A 19,929-nucleotide genomic window follows, 5' to 3' on the forward strand; every position below is an offset into this window, starting at 1 on the left:
GTCAAGGAAAAACTCATCCAATTTGCTGTGGCAAACCTTACAAACTGAGCTGTGGATGAATGTGTAAAGTTATCAACAAAATAAAGACAAAAAAAACGTCCAATTTGGTATGGCAAACCTAGCAAACTGGGCTGTTGATTATTGTGTCTAGTTCTCAACAAAAAGGGGTCGAGGAAAAAACCCATCTAATATGTGTGCAGCCTGTTTGTGTGTAACACATAATTTAAAAGAGGGGCTCCGAGGTCAAATTGAGTTTTGTAATCCACTTAATTTCCAAAAGTCCTTTTGAAATTGGGAAACCATTTCAGGTCTCGAAATTCAAGTTAAAAGATGATTAGAATTATTGATCTGAACTGTGAATCACTTTTAACTGCTAAGCAAAGTGTGGTGTCACAATTAAATACTGATAACTCATCTTAAGATGATAGATCTTTAGGAAATGGAACACTGTTAGAGTGCTGTAGACATGTATGACAATTTATGTGTAAAAAAAATATTCCTGAAACTTGGATAAATAACAATTCATTTAGATGTTTATTTCAAAGAACTTCTTGAGAACGATTATCACAGTTACATGCGACCAGAGATCATTTTTATACACAGCGCCCGAACTCTGGAATCAGTTTCAAACACATGTTAGGAATTTCTTTCATAAAGCCTATATCTTCATATACTTAATTATTCTTTTGTTTTCCTCTGAGCGCTTAGAGACTTTCTTTTGGAGGTGTTAGGCGCTATAGAAATACGGTTGTTATTATTATTATTATTTATAGGCACAAAAAACTGCTTAACAGAAACAGGTTACCAGCCAAAATGTTTAATAAAGTTTACATTGTTGCAATTGGTGCCCCACTCAAATTTGTGCTAGGAAAGAAATTTGTCAAGCAGTATTTTATGCTTAACAGCTTTATGAAACTGGGCCCAGATCTTTTCAAGAGTTCACTTAAAACTCATCTGCTTAGCATGTGACTTTCAACCATTTTCTCCTGATGTTTTGTTCACATCATCTTGTACAACTTCGTCTTGCATTTTTTTGGTATATCGTGTACAGTGTAATGGACTGAATATGCTTATTGAAAAATAATAATAACATTATAGCTTTTAATACTGTCGCATTAACCTTAAATAATTGCAAAGAGATGAGGTCTTTGATAGAGATTTGAATAAGTCAGTAGAAATTGCACACATTGAGAGGGAGTTTGAAGAAGGTTTTATTCTTCTCATTATTTTCATATTTCATCTCATAGATTATTTGGAAAAAGAATTGACAAATTATACCGTCCTTTCATAATGAAAGGAAATGGAATCTACTCTACACACCGCGCAAATTACAAGCCACATTACGTGTAATCAAAACAATTATGATAAATCCCGTGCGATATTAAAAAGTTTGTTCACACCCATGCAGACACTATGCAGCTTAATGTCCCATACAAAAGATCTGAATACCTAATACCCTCTAAGAATACAGTCCTCTGTGTTAAACCGTCTCTCAAACTACGGGAGGTGTTCAGGGGACCATCTTTTCTCTTATTATAATTCATTAAGAATCATCAGCGGTTACCGACTACGTGTGTGCAGCGTATTTTATTGCTTCCTGTACCTGGGGGGCAGTTACGTTTTACAGGACGAACTGTAGATTAACATCATCATTAGGTCAATCAGGGTTGTTTGCAGCAATTTATAAAATGGCCTCAGATTCACTCATTCAAATATTTCCAGAGATACTAAAAAAGGTACTTTTAACTTTTGCAAAGACAGCTGGGCTTGTAGCTCAAACCGTTTACAAGACCAGAGTTTATTTGTACAAAACTAGAATTGAAAATAAAATTAAAAAATGAAATAAAAACTAAGAAAAAAAACCCATAGTAACAATTTAAGTCCTTTTTTCTTTTAACTTGAGTTTTTTTTCTTCAGGTGCTTAATTATTGCTAGCCTGATTAATGTTTTAAAACAACACTTCTTCGCTTAATTGCATGTGATAACAATGCATATTGTAATTCTAACTCGCAATGGGCAATTCGAGATGAGACATAATGATAATTTGCAAAGTTCAGCAGCATAATGTACATTTTGAAGTCTTTGTGGCTACCTGGAGCGATAAAGCGTGAACGTTGCCTTATTAGCGTCCAGGGCGATGTTTCATCACCTCGTTGTCATGAGTCCTGGCGACGTCGGCTCGTTGCATCTGATTGGTCACGGGTGTTGAGCAGGGGCTCTGCGGGGTTCGGTCTCTCTCTCTCTGAGCTACTACTAAGGTCAGAAACATCCCAGGATCTTGTCTCGTTAATACGAGGTGCTCATTTGAGGCTAAGCAGGGGGAATGTTATCCTGGTCATTGCTGTTTAACCCTTTCTCCGTTGAGTGAGAGTCGTTGTCTACAGGCTGCAATTATCCTCCACGCTGCGTTGGATGGGATTTATATTCTTGTGTTCGGCCGAGGATTGTTAAAATTAAAAGCTGAATTCTTTTGACGGTGGTTTGGCAGTAGTCAAAAGCTGGAGTCATGATTCTCAAAGATGGTGATTTTAAGGTAGGCTTAAGATGTTCGGATCATAAATTAAATATTTGTTTGGATACAAATTCTCCTGCACATGATTGCAATTGAGACTTTTGCAGATGTACGTAAAAACATCCACTTCTATTCACTCTTTCAAAAAATCACTCAAAACACACCTCATGTTGATAGATCCATTCTTTGGTATGTAATCTGTGTTTTGTTCTTTGTGATTTTTGTTTTGAGCTTTCTTTGTAATAGCGGCCTGAGCACTTATGTGGATATGTTTGCGCTTTATAAAACTTCGTTATTATTACTGTTATTACATGAGTGCATGGTTCTCCGAGGAATTTTTCAAAATTGTGGGAGGTTTTAGAACTAAACTTTGACCTAAAAGCATTCGGTGATTTCTTCCCTGCCTTTCACTTCTATGGACCCTGGTTTGAATACCGTACTGGAGCCTTGCATGTTGGTTGGAATTTCAGTTAGTGCGTGTTTTTTTAAATAATTTTTTCCCTTCATATTTTGGTTTTTCCTCCCAAATCTAAAACTGATATTTCTCATCAGTTTTTCTACACATGTATCTTCAGGTGTCTTGGTTTTACTACAAGAAACTATGATAATAATGAAAATGGGATTAATGTTAGGATTTTATGTATTTGTAAAGCAGTCATGCATTTACTATATCCACTTCAGTCAACCCCCGCTATTAAGAGAGCTGTTATCCAGAGGATACGCATATAAAGAGCAAATTCTTAAGTCCCCAAATGTCACTTCTGTTTTGAGTTTCTTCACTTTGATGTCAACGGTTCCTGTTATGAAGATTTGCCCCAGTCCCAGCAGTCTTGTTATTAACAAGAGTCGACTGCACGCCATAGGTGTTACTCTTAGATTAACTGTGTAGGATGATGATGACAACACGTTATCTCATCATAAAACGGGGAAAAAAGTCATTCGCTCCTTAGACCCCAAACATAACCTGACAGGACCCCTTAGCACTCTGGGTTCATGCCCGTAGGCCAAATGTAACGAGTGCTTGCTAGTAAAAGTCTCCGAGGCTGATAAATTATCTCATAATCAGTGTGTCTGACAAGGCTCCCAGAGATAATAAGCTTGGGATGATTCAAACTGATATACCCTGTGAACATAATGGGCACTACTCTGGGGACGACACAAGTAGACATTACTGAAAAAAACGCCTGTGGGAATCTGAAATTGATGGGTTGTTTCTTCATGGGAACGCACGCAATACAGCCATCATTGAGGAAATGAAAATGAACAGAGCTGACCATTACGTTTGCTTTGTGTACACTTGACGGAAAGATTTCCAAATCATGCCACCACTTTTTCACTCATTTTCCACCAAAATAAATTAGATACTAATTTTTTTCATAGTGAATGAAAAAGCGGTGGGAGGATGCGGCTATTTTTTTCCAGTTGACAATTGTTAGTAACTGGGAAATACCGGATGTGGTTGATTTAGCTTAGTTGTAATAAACAGGTTCCATTTTCAGGCATGATACTCTTCCTACCTTAGTCTGTTTTCAAATTCTTTTGGCCTCAAGAAAAATCTGAAAGATTGTTGTTTAAAGGCAGTGTACACTATTGGTAGTTACTCAAAATCATTATTAGCATAAAACCTTTCTTGGTGATGAGTAATGGGGAGAGATTGATGGTATAAAACATTGTGAGAAACGGCTCACACTGAAGTGCCATAGTTTTCAAGAAAGAAGTAATTTTCCACGAATTTGATTTCGAGACCTCAGATTTAGAACTTGAGGTCTCGAAATCAACCATCTAAATGCACGAAACTTCGTGTGACAGGGGTGTTTTTTTCGTTCATTATTATCTCGCAAGTTCGATGACCGATTGAGCTCAAATTTTTACAGGTTTGTTATTTTATGCATATGTTGAGATACACCAACTGTGAAGGCTATTCTTTGACCATTACCAATAGTGTCTAGTGTCTTTAAGGCCTGAGTCTCCTTGGTCCTAAATGGTGTGTATATGTAGGCCAGCCCTTGCATTTGATAAAATGTTCCCACTTTGTCACAAGGACCAAAAATCATGCCTGCATTTTGTATTTTGCCCTTCCGGCCTCCATTTGGTTTTTATTGACTGACTGGGTGACTGGGAGAAAAACAAGATGGCTGCTCCTACATGACATAGGTCTCCTCGACAAAATTATGCGTTTATTTAGCGAAACATCAACGGAGCTGCGCCCATCAGTTGACCCACACGTGATATTAGCTTTACGACCCTTGCAGCACCCCCGCCGGGAAATGGCTTTCTGAGCATCTCTATAGTCTATCAACAAATCCACAGCAATTGGTTTAAAGGCATTGGACACGTTTAGTCATTTTCAAAGACCGATTTTCTCATTTGGTGTATCCCAACATATGCATAAATAAACAAACCTGTGAAAATTTGGGCTTGATAGGTGGTCGAATTTGCAAGAGAATTCTTTTTTTTTCTATATGAGTGAGTAGTTACCTCTTTCTCAAAAATTACGTTACCTCAGATGGAGATGTTTCTCACAATGATTTATACTGTCAACAGCTCTCCATTGCTCGTTTTTATGCGATTTTTTTATTATTTTGAGTCATTACCAAACGTGTCCAGTGCCTTTAAGGAAGTTTTTTCACCGTTGCATTGTAACTTGAGACACCTCTTCCCTTTCCAATCAATCCTAGAACACCAATCCATTTTCATTTGAAGATGAAACCCACGGCATTTGGGGGAGAAATGAGGTGTGTTGCTAAAATGACAAGGTCTCCCCAACGAGCAATCAATGCTAACAAACCCTTCCGCTTCGTACTAGCTTCAAGGAGGTGTAAGTTTTACACAAGTGCTTTCTGCATTCTAATAATCTATGATGCATAATCACTGAATAATCATTTGGGAATCATTCATGAGTTCATGTCAGCAATATCACTTTTATGGAGAAACAAGCCAAAAAATAGACCAACAGGGGTGAAATTTTCAAACTTTTTTTCTGAACCTTAAATGCCAAAATGCAATTTAATTTAACTTTCAGATAAATAACAATCAAATGTGCTGATGTAATTTCAATTCAACTTTAAGCCCCCATCTTCTCAGTTTTGTCCTCTCACACTTCTTGGTGGTTCTACTTTCACAACTTCTGAACCAAAGTTGGTATCAGCTAGAGGTTTGAACTGTATTTAAGCATAGATTGTGCTCTTTCCAAAAAATAAAAAATAAATCAAAAATCATTACCTCGGTCGACAAACGACTAGTTTTGCCTGATCACATCTCATTTTCTTTCTCAAAGATGCAACTTGTTTTATTGTTAGTCCCTACAAAAATTTGACCAGTGACTCATTATTCTCTTTTATTTATAAACACTGATCACCAATTCGTATAACCTTGAGTATCATAAAATATATAACTAGGTTGGCACAGATCTGCCCCATAAATTTTATTTTTTTAATGGAAAATGTGACTCAGTGTACTTTTTATTTTGGATAGAACGATTGATTGATCTGGGTCACTTAATGGCATTGTTGTATAACATTATAAATTTGTCATGTCTTTAACAGTGACGGCTGCCCATTCTTTTTACCAGCCAGTGCTTGGCAAAAAACTGGCGATCATGATATTGCAAAAACAAAGGTCCATAGAATGGAAGACTGTTGTTGTGGTCTGTATATTGTTTCTAGGCAGGTTGGTGATGGATGTCACTTGTACTATTCATGTACCGGGTATGCTTTTAATTATGGCTATGTTTTAAAGATACTGGGTCCGATTTTTTTGCAAAAAAAAAAAAAATTCCAATTGACTCAGAAAGTAGCTAATTTTGTAGATTTGAGAAACTAACAAGCTTTCATTGAGGGCAATGATTAGTGGTAGTTAATGAAAACTAAAAGTGAATTATTGTCAGGATCACAACATTAAAGCATGATATAACCAACCATGTACAAACAATTTTGCAAGTTACGTATTTGAGTGTTGTCCTTTGCATATGCAAAAGTTTGTGCATGTTACCATTATAAAACAGCATCATCTGTCAATTTATCAAATTTTTTCAGAGAAAAAGAAAAAAAAAAAAACTATTGTGAAAATCAGGCTTTGCAACTTTTATGGAAAAGGCTTTGCGATTTACAATTAGTTAAAGTATTAGATACTCCCCTCTAATGTATTTTACTATCCCATAAACATCGGATGGGTTCTTTTAATTATGCCTCCATTATGCCTCCATTTTCTTTCTCCGTTTTTTTTTTTTGAGATTGTTCATTTTAAACATTAACGATAATCCCATTCACGATGTTTTTATTGTGATTTACAGCTACTTTAAACACAGAGGTTATATGGACGTGGCTTTTGTTTTAGAGTAGGCAGTGAGCTTGTAGTCTTCTATTGTGTATTGTCTTCCTTCCTGTAAATATTTTGGAAGCTTTTATGATGATTTATGTTGTTTACTTCACAATGACATCAACATCCACGTACATGTGTTGCCAAGTTTGAATGGAAAATGTCTTTGCATTTTATTTATTTATTTATTCGTCTCCATCAGCTGATATTCGCCATTTAAATGTATTATTAAAATGATGTAAATATATGTCATATAACTTAAAATTACAATTTACACAATACATGACAAAAACTGAATAAATATTAGAAAAAACAAGTAGCTGAAACCTTAATATAAAAAAACAAATACCCCAACAGCCCATAAGAAAACGAACGAGCAAACAGACAAAAAAAGAAAAAGAAACACCCGACAGTCAGGCGGACAACTTTTAAAAAAATTCTCCCAAGTCAAATCACAGTGTAGGTTCGAATCCTGGTCATGACACTTGTGTCCTTGACCAAGACACTTTTTACTAGAATTGCTTAGAAAACTCTTTACCCAGAGGTCTGTTATGATTAGAGATATTTCTTGTATGATCAATTGAATACAAATTTGCACATATTTTTTTGTTATTTTGTATGCATATGTTGGGATACACCAAAGTAAGAATACTGGTCTTTGACAATTACCAAAGGTGTCCAGCGCCTTTAAGGAATGAAATAAAATGTCTCAGTGACTGGGGGTAAAAATATTCATGCGCCATGAGCGTCAAACTTCCCAGGTACAAATGCGCCATATAAGTTACTTATTATTAAAGCAAAACGGCAGAACCAAATCGCTGACAGTAGTAACAGAGTCTATAGGCTTTTAGAATCTACTGATTTGTTTTTCAAGTTTGATTAATCATAGGGGTTGGGTATTGCTCTATAAATGTCAGAGTGGATGGTGCTTTAATCACTCATCCCTCCTCTCTCCCCCTGCAGAACGGAAATTGTTCAGTCTCAAATAGACTGAAACATTTTGGAAGGAATACGATACTGAATTATCGGATGATGGTCAGCTAGATCTTTTATTTTGTTCTCTTTAGAGTTGAAACTGTCGACTTTGAAAAAATATTTTGTTTCTCCTTATCTGTGATTATTCCTATATAATAATGGTTCATTTTGGAATCAAGATTTGTTTTATGTAGCTGTGTAATTTGTGCATGCTGTGATGCAGTAAAATTCAGAGGGGTTGGAATTGAAGGACATTAATAGCCAAGGTTTAAAAAAAAATGGTTTTGAACAAACATTTATCTTTTGACACTTTATTCATACAAATTATTTAAAAATTGTCAAGGTTTCAACTAAAGTTTTCAACACATTTTTGTGACTGCTCAAAATATTTATCAAGTTTTTGTGAATCAACATTTTTTGTTGGAACAATTAAATTTTACTATTTCATCACAGTTTACAAGTAAAAAATGAATTTTGTTTTCCCTTTGTGCACTTAAAACATTTAAATAAACACAGATTCACAGACAAAATTACAAATGCATAACAAATGCATATGTTAATCAAAATGCTGGATTTCTACTTAAAAAAAAAAAAAAATTTGATTGGAGTAGATGTTACGAGTGAATAAGATTCTTTATCGCTGCACCTTCCCGTCGATATTAACTCTTGAGCTCTCAGAGTAATGACCTTTTCAGAGTAAAGAATTCATGAGCCTCGCTCACCATGAGGTCTTGGCACTCAGGAATGTTGCATCCTCATCTTCTTAACTTGGCAACATCATCACTTCTAGTCTTTATTCAAGGCGCACTTTGCATGCTACATGCTTAAAGACACTGGACACTATTGGTAATTGTTGAAGACCAGTATTCTCGCTTGGTGCATCCCAACATATGCAGGAAATAGCAAACTTGTGAAAATTTTGAACTCATGTGGTCGTTGAAGTTGCGAGAGAATAATTGAAGTAAAAACACACTTGTCGCACAAGTTGTGTGCTTTCAGATGCATTGAACTCGAGACCTCAGCTGAGGTCTCTAATTCAATTCAAATATTTTAGTGAGAAACTACTCCTTTCTCAAAACTACGTTACTTCAGAGGGTGCTGTTTCTACTATCAACAGCTCTCCATTGCTCATTAACAAGTAAGTTTTTTGCTAACAATTTTTTTGAGTAATTGCCCATAGTGTCCAGTTCCTTTAATAACTCTATAGACTGTCTAGTTTTGTGCATGAATCCAGTGTGCTGCAAATGCCTTGAATAAAGGCTACATCCATTCATGTACCATACCAGGAGGTACACATTCTGTAGCAAAAGTGCACTCTGCATGATCCTAGTTATGTGGTTAAGAACTGTTCAAAGTAATTACTCTTTAAGATGCCAGCAGAAGTTGTTTTTGTTGAAGGTAATTTGCTGTCATGTTTTGTGCACATGGAAGAATTTTGAAAACGTGTTTGCTGATTCTGAGCATGCTTCCAATTTTGGTCTTTGGAAAGAATGCCATTTATTAATTCAAACTGCATCTTACAAGCAAGCGCGCAATTTGCTCAGGATTTTTGCCCAGTTCAAAAACTTCTTGAGTCTTCGCTTCAAATTTTCTTGAAAAAAGGAAAGCAGTCACTAAAGGGAGAAATAAATAATCCACATTGTGTCCAAACCTGTTGTTTTGTATTTTTGGTGCTACACCATGTGAACCTCCTGAAGGAGGTTCTGGGTCTAGAACAAGTGGGAATCCAGGCCCCCAAAACCGTTTTGGAAATTCTTGAATCTCGTCCCTGTACAATATGTTACTTTTCTTTGAAAATAATATCGAAAAAATGCACAGCGCACCTGTAGACGCCTAATATCCTATCTGCCATTTTGGGAGTGAAATATACACAAGGGAATTGATCGCCAAAATGACAGAATGGTAGACGCTCATTGTCTGGTAGTGCATTCAGCTTTGTTCGAAGAAGCCACTACATGAAGTATAGAAAAGTATAAAACATGCATACTGCAGATCACTTTGATGCTTTGAATAATTTCTGAACATTTCACGCTAAAATGAAACTGCTTTTGTTCAAGGACGGAACTCCCCCCTGTATCTCGATAAAAGCCACTCTCTCTCTCTGTGCTGCAAACCCCTGGCATCCTCAGGAGTCCATTTAGATATGCATCACTAGTCTCCCGTGATAGGGCCACATCTAGGCTATCACCGCGTGCTTTCACTAAATTAATAGCTTCATTGCCATGGTTACCTGGGAAAAGTGTCGTCGGACTGTGCATACATGTCAATAACTGCTAGAGAAGATGAGTCTCAGAGGGATGGGTATACTAGCCCGTTTGGGGTGTACTGGTTGTCCGCTTTTGAACTTTGTTCATTGTGATGAATGTATTGAGGTGTGTGATAAGTAAGGGGGCTTAAGGAATACCCCCATCGGGATAAACATAACTGTTCTGTTAGAAATAAATGGGACAGGTATACTACCTCATTTGGGGTATACTGGTTGTCCGCTTTTGAACCTTGTTTCATTGTGATGAATGTAATGCGGTGTGTGATAAGTGGGGGCTGTAGGTATACCCCAATCTTTCCTTAAACTCGTCTCAAGAAGTGGTTAGACTGTAGGACTTGCATTCGGGTTCGAATTCTACCAAGCTAACTGCTGATTTCACAATGACTAGAATAAGTATTTTCGTCTAATTACTGAATCACAATTTCTTGATGAGTGCAATTCATAATTATAGAGACGTTAAGCAAATGTTTGTATGAAAGAGATTGACTGTTGCCAGCTTGGCGTTTTTAATCGCCATGTGAGAGTTTACGGTTTTCCCTTGATGTAAAGACTTCTAGTTACTGAATCACAATTTCTTGATTTGTGCAATTCATAATTATAGAGACGTTAAACCAATGTTTGTTAAACCAATGTTTGTATGAGAGAGATTGGCTATTGCCAGGTTTGAGGTAATAATCCCCGTGTGGGAGTTTGCCGAGTTCCCTTGATGTATTGTCGTCTAGTTACTGAGGCACAATTTCTTGATGTGTGCAATTCATAAGTATAGAGATGTTAAGCCAATGTTTGTATGAGAGAGACTGGCTGTTGCAACCTTCACCTTGGTGTATATAATTCCTTCTTGTGGGAGTTTGCCGAGAACCCACCTTGACTGGAAGTTCATCTTCAAAACAAAAAAAACCTTCCACACACCACTAGAATTTTGACCCAATACAGGAGACATTTTCCGATCATGGTCAGACGCTTGTAATTGCTGGCAGAGATGATGTTAATATTTGCCCTGCTTTAAAGGGAAGCTCCAATGACAAAACCAACTAAAAATCAATAGATACAGAACACTTGATGAGGTGGCCATGCTGCCAGGACTAAAAATCAATAGCCAGTGTGTGCATTTACTGTGGTGTTTCTTGAAGGTAGTGTGGGGGGGGGGGGGGGGACTCGAAGGCGCAATTGTTGTTTTTCACTCGGTTGTGTTTTGAGTCACAGCTACCTTTGCAATTATGTCCAATGCTGTATCATCGCGTGTTGAACTCCCAGTTAGGGAGAGGGGAGCAAAGGACGTGTTTGATGCTGACTGTCTTTTATTGGTTGCTGGATGGATAGGAGGAAAGACTGTATTCTCTCGTGTTAAAACTCCCAGTTAGGGAGAGGGGAGCCAAGGACGAGTTGACTGCCTTTTATTTTATTGATTCCTGGAATGGACAAGAGGGATGTTACTGTGATGGCTGGCAAAGGAGTGTGGGATTGAACGACAGGCGATGTGTTGATGAACGGCTTGGATGCGGAGACCTTTTCTTGGAATGGTGTTTTTTTTAACAGAGAATTTTCTGTAGCATAGTGGCTTCATTATCAGCTGTGTACTATAGTGTGGACCTTTCAAGCTGGGGTATAATTTCTTTCCTTCAAAGATATATTTAAATATTTCTTACTAAATTTTCCTCCTTCTTATTTACCTCCTTCTTAGGACTCCTCCTTCTTAGGACTCCTTTTTTTGTAGTTTCATTTTTTTTAAAAGTTTTATTTGGGGGGGCCGTGACTTCCTGTTATTGCTTCCAGTCATTTTATATGTTTCGGTATGTTTATTGCCTGCTTTTTTTACTTCTTTTAATCTGTAAAGCGTATTGAGCGGATTTTGGGAGTTCCTGCTTGTGAGTGTGCATATTCCGCTTAACCAGGCATTCTTCGCTTACACAGCTAGCACATAAATTTGGTGCTTGGCCTGTAAGTGAAGAGTGGTGATCGCAAGTGCATGCTCATAAATATTGCTCAGTGTCGATTCAGTGCTCAGTGGAATTGGACCTTGGATGTACATATATCAGACTGTTGGTACACCTGCACAAACTTTGTGAAATGCAAACACCAGAAGACGGAAAAAAACTACGACCACCCCCCCCCCCCCCCCCAAAAAAAAAAAAAGAAAAGAAAATCCCACAAAAAAACACAAAAATTCTTTCGGTACAGAAAAAAAAATAACTTACAGGGTTTACAGAAGGTAATGGTGAAAGACTTCTCTTGAAATATTATTCCATGAAATGCTTTACTTTTTGAGAAAACATTAAAACAATATCAGTTCTCGATAGCGAGAATTACGAATCTATTTTGAACACATGTCATGACACGAGGAAACAGGAGGAAACAAGGGTGGGTTTTCCTGTTATTTTCTCCCGACTCCGATAACCGATTGAGCCTAAATTTTCACAGGTTTGTTATTTTATATAGAAGTTGTGGTACACGAAGTGTGGGCCTTGGACATTACTGTTAACCGAAAGTGTCCAATGGCTTTAATAAATCCAATGTTGGTTTTAAAGGCTCTACTGTGCAATTTGTAACTTATTGTGATCAAAGTATAATTAGGTTAGGTAAGGTTTGCGGTAAGGTACCTTGAGTAAATCTACTTTGAGTAATGTTGGTTCTGAAAAGAAGCGGTGGTTGACAACTCAACGTTTCGATCAGTACGCTCTGATCGTCTTGAGCATAGCCTACTAATTTACAGCATTTTGATTGAAAAGTTGTGTTGTCAACCACCGCTTCTTTTCAGAACCAACTCTACTCAAAAGAGATGTTCCATGGTGCTTCCACAAACCTCACCTAATAATACTTCCATCATGCAAAGTTTCAAATCCTACTTGTCAAAGTACTTTGGTAAGACACTGCTCTAGAATTGCAAAGGTTGTGAGTTCGAATCCCACCTGAGTAATATGCCTGTGATTTTTTTTCACAGAGCTCGTGAAAGTACTGAGTATTCAGTGCTATCACACATCGGTGTATAAGGGTAAAACCAAAATTAACATTCTTTATCCGGATGCAAATTTCCATCTACTAAATGTTTTCGTACTGTCGATGATACACCATTAAAAACACCATTAGTTTAGCATCTGGCCTTCCCAGTGTTTTCATTTTGCTGTTTACACTTCCGTAATTACACGACTGTGTCATAAACAACCTGTTGCATCACATCCTATAGATAACATCAACTAAACTAAAAAGGATATCAAGTCGGCTATACACAAGGTCTAAGTTACCAAAAAGGTTTCATTTACAAACGGAGCTACATGTGGAATAAGTTTGTGGGTTAAATTCAACAAATATTGTACTGCTCCGGGAAGGTTGATATTACTTGTACATCTCCATCTGTAGGTCAGGAATGTTTAGTAAATGCTGTGTATACTTTTGGTTGTTGTCAAAGAAGTCCACATAATGTAGGACTTGCACATGTCCACACAGTGTTATTTACAGTGTTGAAGAGTAGGAATTAGTGTACTGAACAAAGGAATGCCCACACAGTGACTGCATTACAGAGCTGTGTGAGTGTGAGTTTTTGCGTAAAACTCTGATACTCATATGTGTTTCTGTGAGGAGGTATACACAATCAAACCGGGGACCTATAACGCAAGATGACAGTAGGGTCCATGGTTCGGGAAAGGTCCACAGTTGGAAAACTGCCGGCGTATACACACTTACGTGAGTGGTTGTAGGCAATCTTTTGTATACATCTAACATTTGGATCTTCTCCTCTATTTTTTTTTTTTTTATAGAGTTCTGACCCACTAGAAGACAACGATGAATCGTTTGTTCTAATGGCGGTCTTCCATGCAGTCGAAGATGGAAACCTTCAGGGAATCAAGGAGCTCGTGGAGAACCTCACGACCTTTGACCCCAACCAGAAGAACAAGGTATGTAAATGGTGTTTGAAGCTTTGCATGGTGTGGAGAATAAGAGTAACTATAAATATAAATATGAATAGTAAACTTGCGGGTACAACCATGAGTAAAATCTCTTTTGAAGGAGCGGTGGCTCTGAAAAGAGCCAGTTTGGTCTAGACGTTTCGAACAGTATACTCTTCTCCTGAAGACGAGCAGGAGTACACTGTTCGAAACGTCAAGACCAAACCGGCTCTTTTCAGAGCCACCACTCCTTCAAAAGAGATTTTACTCATGGTTGAACCCGCAAGTTTACTATTCATATTTATATTTATAGTTACTCTTAACAAGGTATGTGTCTAATATTTATAATCGGCGCGATATTAGTGTTCTTCTTGGTTTTATTAAAATTATTATTTCATTTATTAATTCTGGTTGTGAAGCCAAGGACTCTCGGAAAGGCAAAGTTTAATCACTATACTAGCCAAGAACCCAATGAAGAGAAGATGTGGGAGGAAAACCCAGGTGAATTATTCCAGGGACAACTCATACAGTCAGGTTGGGAATGAAAACCCAACCTACAGAGTGCCCCTGGTGTGATTCGAACCAGGGTTCCAGAAGTGGAAGGCAAGGCAAGATCACTACGCCAACCCAACCGCCTATGTGTTCAGTAAGGTCGAAAAGACATTCTCTTTTTGAAATGAAACTGAGCCTTACCTTGCCATCAGACAAATCAAGTATATTTGGTCTGGGTTCTTTTACGTATTTTGCAAAATACTCGGGACCTACAACTTTTAATGGACGAAGCTCGTACTGGTTAAGTGTTTTGCGTGTCAAGACCCAGACTTGAACCCACATTCTGCTGATCAGAAACACCAGAGCTTGATTTAGGCAGGTCTGCAGACCGCTCAGTCATGACTGTGAATTTCTAGATTTGTCTACTTTTATTTTGTTTTTTCTTCCTGCAGCATGGAGAGACTGCTTTGCATATGGCATCAGGGCAGGGTCACAAAGACATTGTTGAGTATCTCCTATCTAAAGGATCCACCATAGATATCAAAGATAAGGTCAGTAGATTGCTAACCTCCATCCCAAACGCTTGTCATTATGCTCTAACCCAAACCTTGGGTAAAGTATCAGGAGTAAATTTCACAAAGATTAGTCTTATCTCCAGTTAGTCCTAACCTAGGACTGTTTTTTTTTCTTCAAGTTTTTAAAATCTCCTAGGACTAGTCCCAAGTTAGGACTAGTCCTAAGTTCTTTGTGAAATCGACCCCATAGCCCAATTTCATGGCTCTGCTTACGATTTGTCAAAAAGAAAAACTCCCATTCCTATACATAAGTTTATCAAGAATATTTTTTTAATAGTTTTTCATCAGTCTCGTTAACGTTACACTATATTTACATTATATAAAGTCTTAAAAAGTTAATTATATACAAATAAAACAAGTTGAATTTGATTTCATTTGGACTTTTTTAAAATTTTAATTAATGCCTATAACTTAAACATATTCCTTAAACATATGCTGCTCCTGTTAATTCTGATGCACCAGCAGGAAATGGATTTACATATAAACTGCAACTTATGCATTTATTTTGTAAGTAAACCGTGGCAGTAAAGTCTTGACATGTAAAAACGCCCACCACGCGACGACAGACGGTTTTGCTGACCTGGCGGATTATGCAAAGGGTCACTACTTTTAGCCTCGACCAAAACGTTTACTTTGTCCTTTTCAAATCATTGCAACCCTGATGCTTTTAGTGAAACACAAAACCAACCGACGCTGCTAGAGCGATGGATTTGCAGTTTGCGTTCTCATCTCAAGTGTGACAGTGATGGTTGCAAACAGAGACTCCTTAAAATAGACTCCTTAAAATCAACTCCTTGTCACTTTAGGGAATGAAACCCTCTTCCCACATGTACATTTTCCCACCGAGTTTGTATATAAAATATAAAAAAAACAGTTGACAGACTTGTCTAAAATAATTTACTATGCATTTAATGTCTATTCATGATTTTCCTTGAATTAAACATAACGTTATTTGATGACTATTTTGTCCTTGCCTGCATTGATTGCTACTTACACTCTTACACCATTTTACTAAAAGGGGCCAGACTGTTTTTCTTAAAGCCATTATACACTTTCGGTAAACAGTATTTTCCAAGTCCCACACATCGTGTATCACAACTTATATATAAAATAACAAACCTGTAAACATTTAGGCTCAATCGGTCATCGGAGTCGGGAGAAAATAACAGGAAAACCCATTCTTGTTTTAGTGCGTTTCGCCGTGTCATGACATGTGTTTAAAATAAATCTGTAATTCTCGCTAACGAGAATTTATATTGTTTTAATATTTTCTCAAAAAGTAAAGCATTTCATGGAACAATATTTAAAGAGAAGTCTTTCACCATTACCTTCTGTAAACCCTGTAAATTATTTGTAAATCTGTGAACTTTTTTTTTTGTCTGTACCGAAAGTGTATAATGGCTTTAAACCCTTTATAACCATTCATTTCTGATTCATTTCTGTATAATCATCTCCATACGCCCAGACATTGTTTATCTTTTTTATTTTTGCACCGCAATTTTAAAGTAAAATGTCAGGAAAACTAACAAGAAACAGAAATACTTGGGTATTTTTAGTTATAAATTCCATGTTTACATTGGAAACATTGGAAAATGTCATCTCAGTCCCAAACCTTTTCTTTGACCCCATTGTTTGAGCAAAAATTTGTCAAATATTGGGGTCGTTGGCGGCCGCTCTGGGCATTTTGGTACAAGACGCTTGCAGACGCTATGGTCTAAATCGGTTACTAGTCAAGTTGATTTGTTAACGTTGAAACTGAAGGTTGCCGTGTGAATTTTGCAATTACTTCACCAGCGTTTTCACAAGCGTCTTAAATGCTAGCTGTCGCTGAGTCAGGTTGCCTTCCCTTCACATTGCTGAGGGCAGGTGCTTTGTCTGTGTTCAGGTCTTGCATAGTAAACGATGCATTAAGATCTATGCATAACTACAGTACATGTTGGTGAAACGTGCTCACCACAGTTTTGTCTCAAGAAAGTACTTTGGAAAACAGACAAGCATGATAAATCAATAGACAAATCAATTGGGCAGTGGCATAATTTTTATTTTATTTAATTTTTTGTTGGGGGGGGGGGCTGTGATGTCCCTCCCTCCATTGAGCTTTGATGTAGTAGTTTCAATGTTTTTGAAACCATTTCCATATTAATACTCAAGACAATGTTGTGGTATTTTTCCTTTGAGTTAGATTATCTCACACAAAATAGCACATAAGTCCTGAAATCCACTTGTTTAAGAAAAATACGAGCGGAAAGGGTTAGTTTTAATCAGCCAGAAGTGCCCCCTAGAAAAAATGGTGCCCACCTTAAATTTGAGAGAATAAAAGCCCAAATCAAGGTCTCTACTGTGTCAGCCCACTCTGTTTTTAAATCTCGCCTAATTGCAACACTCTTCTGAGGAGGAGCAACTCAAGATGGTCAGAGATAAGAAGCTCCACGCCTTGATGGAGGTTGACCTCTCCTACTCCTAGATGCCCTTGAGCTTTCACAGTTAATCTAATTGTTTAAGGAACATTCTGTGACGGACTGTTTCCCATGGTAAAGCTGCCGCCAGATTAAAATGTTATCCTCTCTCAAATCCCTCTCCAAGTTTTGTGAACAAAACTAAAAGCGCAAGACTGTCTCTTTATTCTGGCCAATTACATTTACTTTGCCATGGGGGGGGGGGTGGTGTGCAAATCTGCGTCTTTGAACAGCTGTACGTGGTCGGTGCCGCAGGGTACTTATAGGAATACAGTTTGCATGAAACATAAGCTGTCTTGACCTGTACCTGATTGTTTTCTGGCATTTAGTTGCCGGGTTCAACCCTCCTCGAAAGGTGGATTAAAATTGCTGGATACGGACCCGGGTCCGACCCGACATTTTTGCGTTTACACTAGCCATTAATTCACATTGCCGGATTCAATCCAGGTCTGATCCGGCTTTAGTGTAAACAGGGTCTTAGAGCCAGTTTTCATCTGATGTTTGTTTGTTTGTTTGTTTGTTTGTTTGTTTGTTTGTTTGTTTGTTTGTTTGTTTGTTTGTTTGTTTGTTTGTTTGTTTGTTTGTTTGTTTGTTTGTTTGTTTGTTTGTTTGTTTGTTTGTTTGTTTGTTTGTTTGTTTGTTTGTTTGTTTGTTTGTTTGTTTGTTTGTTTGTTTGTTTGTTTGTTTGTTTGTTTGTTTGTTTGTTTGTTTGTTTGTTTGTTTGTTTGTTTGTTTGTTTGTTTGTTTGTTTGTTTGTTTGTTTGTTTGTTTGTTTGTTTGTTTGTTTGTTTGTTTGTTTGTTTGTTTGTTTGTTTGTTTGTTTGTTTGTTTGTTTGTTTGTTTGTTTGTTTGTTTGTTTGTTTGTTTGTTTGTTTGTTTGTTTGTTTGTTTGTTTGTTTGTTTGTTTGTTTGTTTGTTTGTTTGTTTGTTTGTTTGTTTGTTTGTTTGTTTGTTTGTTTGTTTGTTTGTTTGTTTGTTTGTTTGTTTGTTTGTTTGTTTGTTTGTTTGTTTGTTTGTTTGTTTGTTTGTTTGTTTGTTTGTTTGTTTGTTTGTTTGTTTGTTTGTTTGTTTGTTTGTTTGTTTGTTTGTTTGTTTGTTTGTTTGTTTGTTTGTTTGTTTGTTTGTTTGTTTGTTTGTTTGTTTGTTTGTTTGTTTGTTTGTTTGTTTGTTTGTTTGTTTGTTTGTTTGTTTGTTTGTTTGTTTGTTTGTTTGTTTGTTTGTTTGTTTGTTTGTTTGTTTGTTTGTTTGTTTGTTTGTTTGTTTGTTTGTTTGTTTGTTTGTTTGTTTGTTTGTTTGTTTGTTTGTTTGTTTGTTTGTTTGTTTGTTTGTTTGTTTGTTTGTTTGTTTGTTTGTTTGTTTGTTTGTTTGTTTGTTTGTTTGTTTGTTTGTTTGTTTGTTTGTTTGTTTGTTTGTTTGTTTGTTTGTTTGTTTGTTTGTTTGTTTGTTTGTTTGTTTGTTTGTTTGTTTGTTTGTTTGTTTGTTTGTTTGTTTGTTTGTTTGTTTGTTTGTTTGTTTGTTTGTTTGTTTGTTTGTTTGTTTAGATGATCTTCCTGTCAAGGGAACTCGGCAAACTCACACAAGGGGATATGAAGGGGATAATCAAGAATTAGTGCTTCAGTAGTTAGATGACAATACTTATTCTAGTCATTGTGAAATCGGGGGTTTAAGCCAAGAGTAATGTCAAATAAGTATTATCATCTAGTTGTTAATCTTAGTAATCAGTATTACTGTTGTTTATGAAATGTTTATTCTAGTCGTTTTGAAATCAGCGGTTAAAGCCAAGAGTAATAACTAGATGACAATACTTATTCTAGTAATTGTGAAATCAGCAGTTAAAGCCAAGAGTAATAACTGTTCTGCTGTTGTTTATGAAATGTATGGTTCACTTCACTGATGTCATAAACACTAATTCTGCAATTAAAACGCACATGGCGCCTTTTATTACGGTTAATACTGTAAGGCCAAATTAGTGACCAAGCAAGCAGCTTCTATCAAAATGTTAATAACCGCTGCGAACGGCGGCAACTTTTAACCGCACTCTAGCCTGTTTTGATGACATTACTTCTGCAGCAGGGGTCCAGTCAGCTGGCAAGTGGTAGATGTGTTGGGTTCAAGTGCCTGACATTTGTATTGGGTCATCAGCTTGAAAGATTGCAAACTGCTTGCCTAAAGTACAAATAGTTTTTATAGTAAGGTTTGCGTTCACACTTTGTGTGACAGAATCACCGCAGCCCGTGAGAAAGATTCAAGTACATGGTACTGCCACAAACTTTACTTGATTGTTTCTCCATCATTCAAAGTTTCAAATCCTACTCATGTACATGGAGTAACTGGAAAACCTTATTACTAGCTTTTTTTTCCACCATGCAAAGTTTCAAATCCCACCACCTACACACAGTTCAACACTTTCACATTATCTTATTTTGACAAACACAGTTAATGTTTTGGATAAACC

The 19,929-nt window shown here is 36.9% G+C and overlaps 1 protein-coding gene across 1 annotated transcript in view; it reads left to right on the plus strand.

Annotated features, from left to right (window-relative positions):
* LOC139941450 (death-associated protein kinase 1-like) overlaps nucleotides 1–19,929 on the plus strand; it is a 105,201-nt gene that overhangs the window by 72,547 nt on the left and 12,725 nt on the right. Inside the window, exons 11-12 of the mRNA XM_071937951.1 lie at nucleotides 13,823–13,960; nucleotides 14,896–14,994. Coding sequence (XP_071794052.1) covers nucleotides 13,823–13,960; nucleotides 14,896–14,994 — 237 coding nt within the window. The remainder of the gene's footprint in view (nucleotides 1–13,822; nucleotides 13,961–14,895; nucleotides 14,995–19,929) is intronic.

The sequence above is a fragment of the Asterias amurensis genome, chromosome 9 (genome assembly GCF_032118995.1).
Source record: "Asterias amurensis chromosome 9, ASM3211899v1".
Lineage (NCBI taxonomy): Eukaryota > Metazoa > Echinodermata > Asteroidea > Forcipulatida > Asteriidae > Asterias > Asterias amurensis.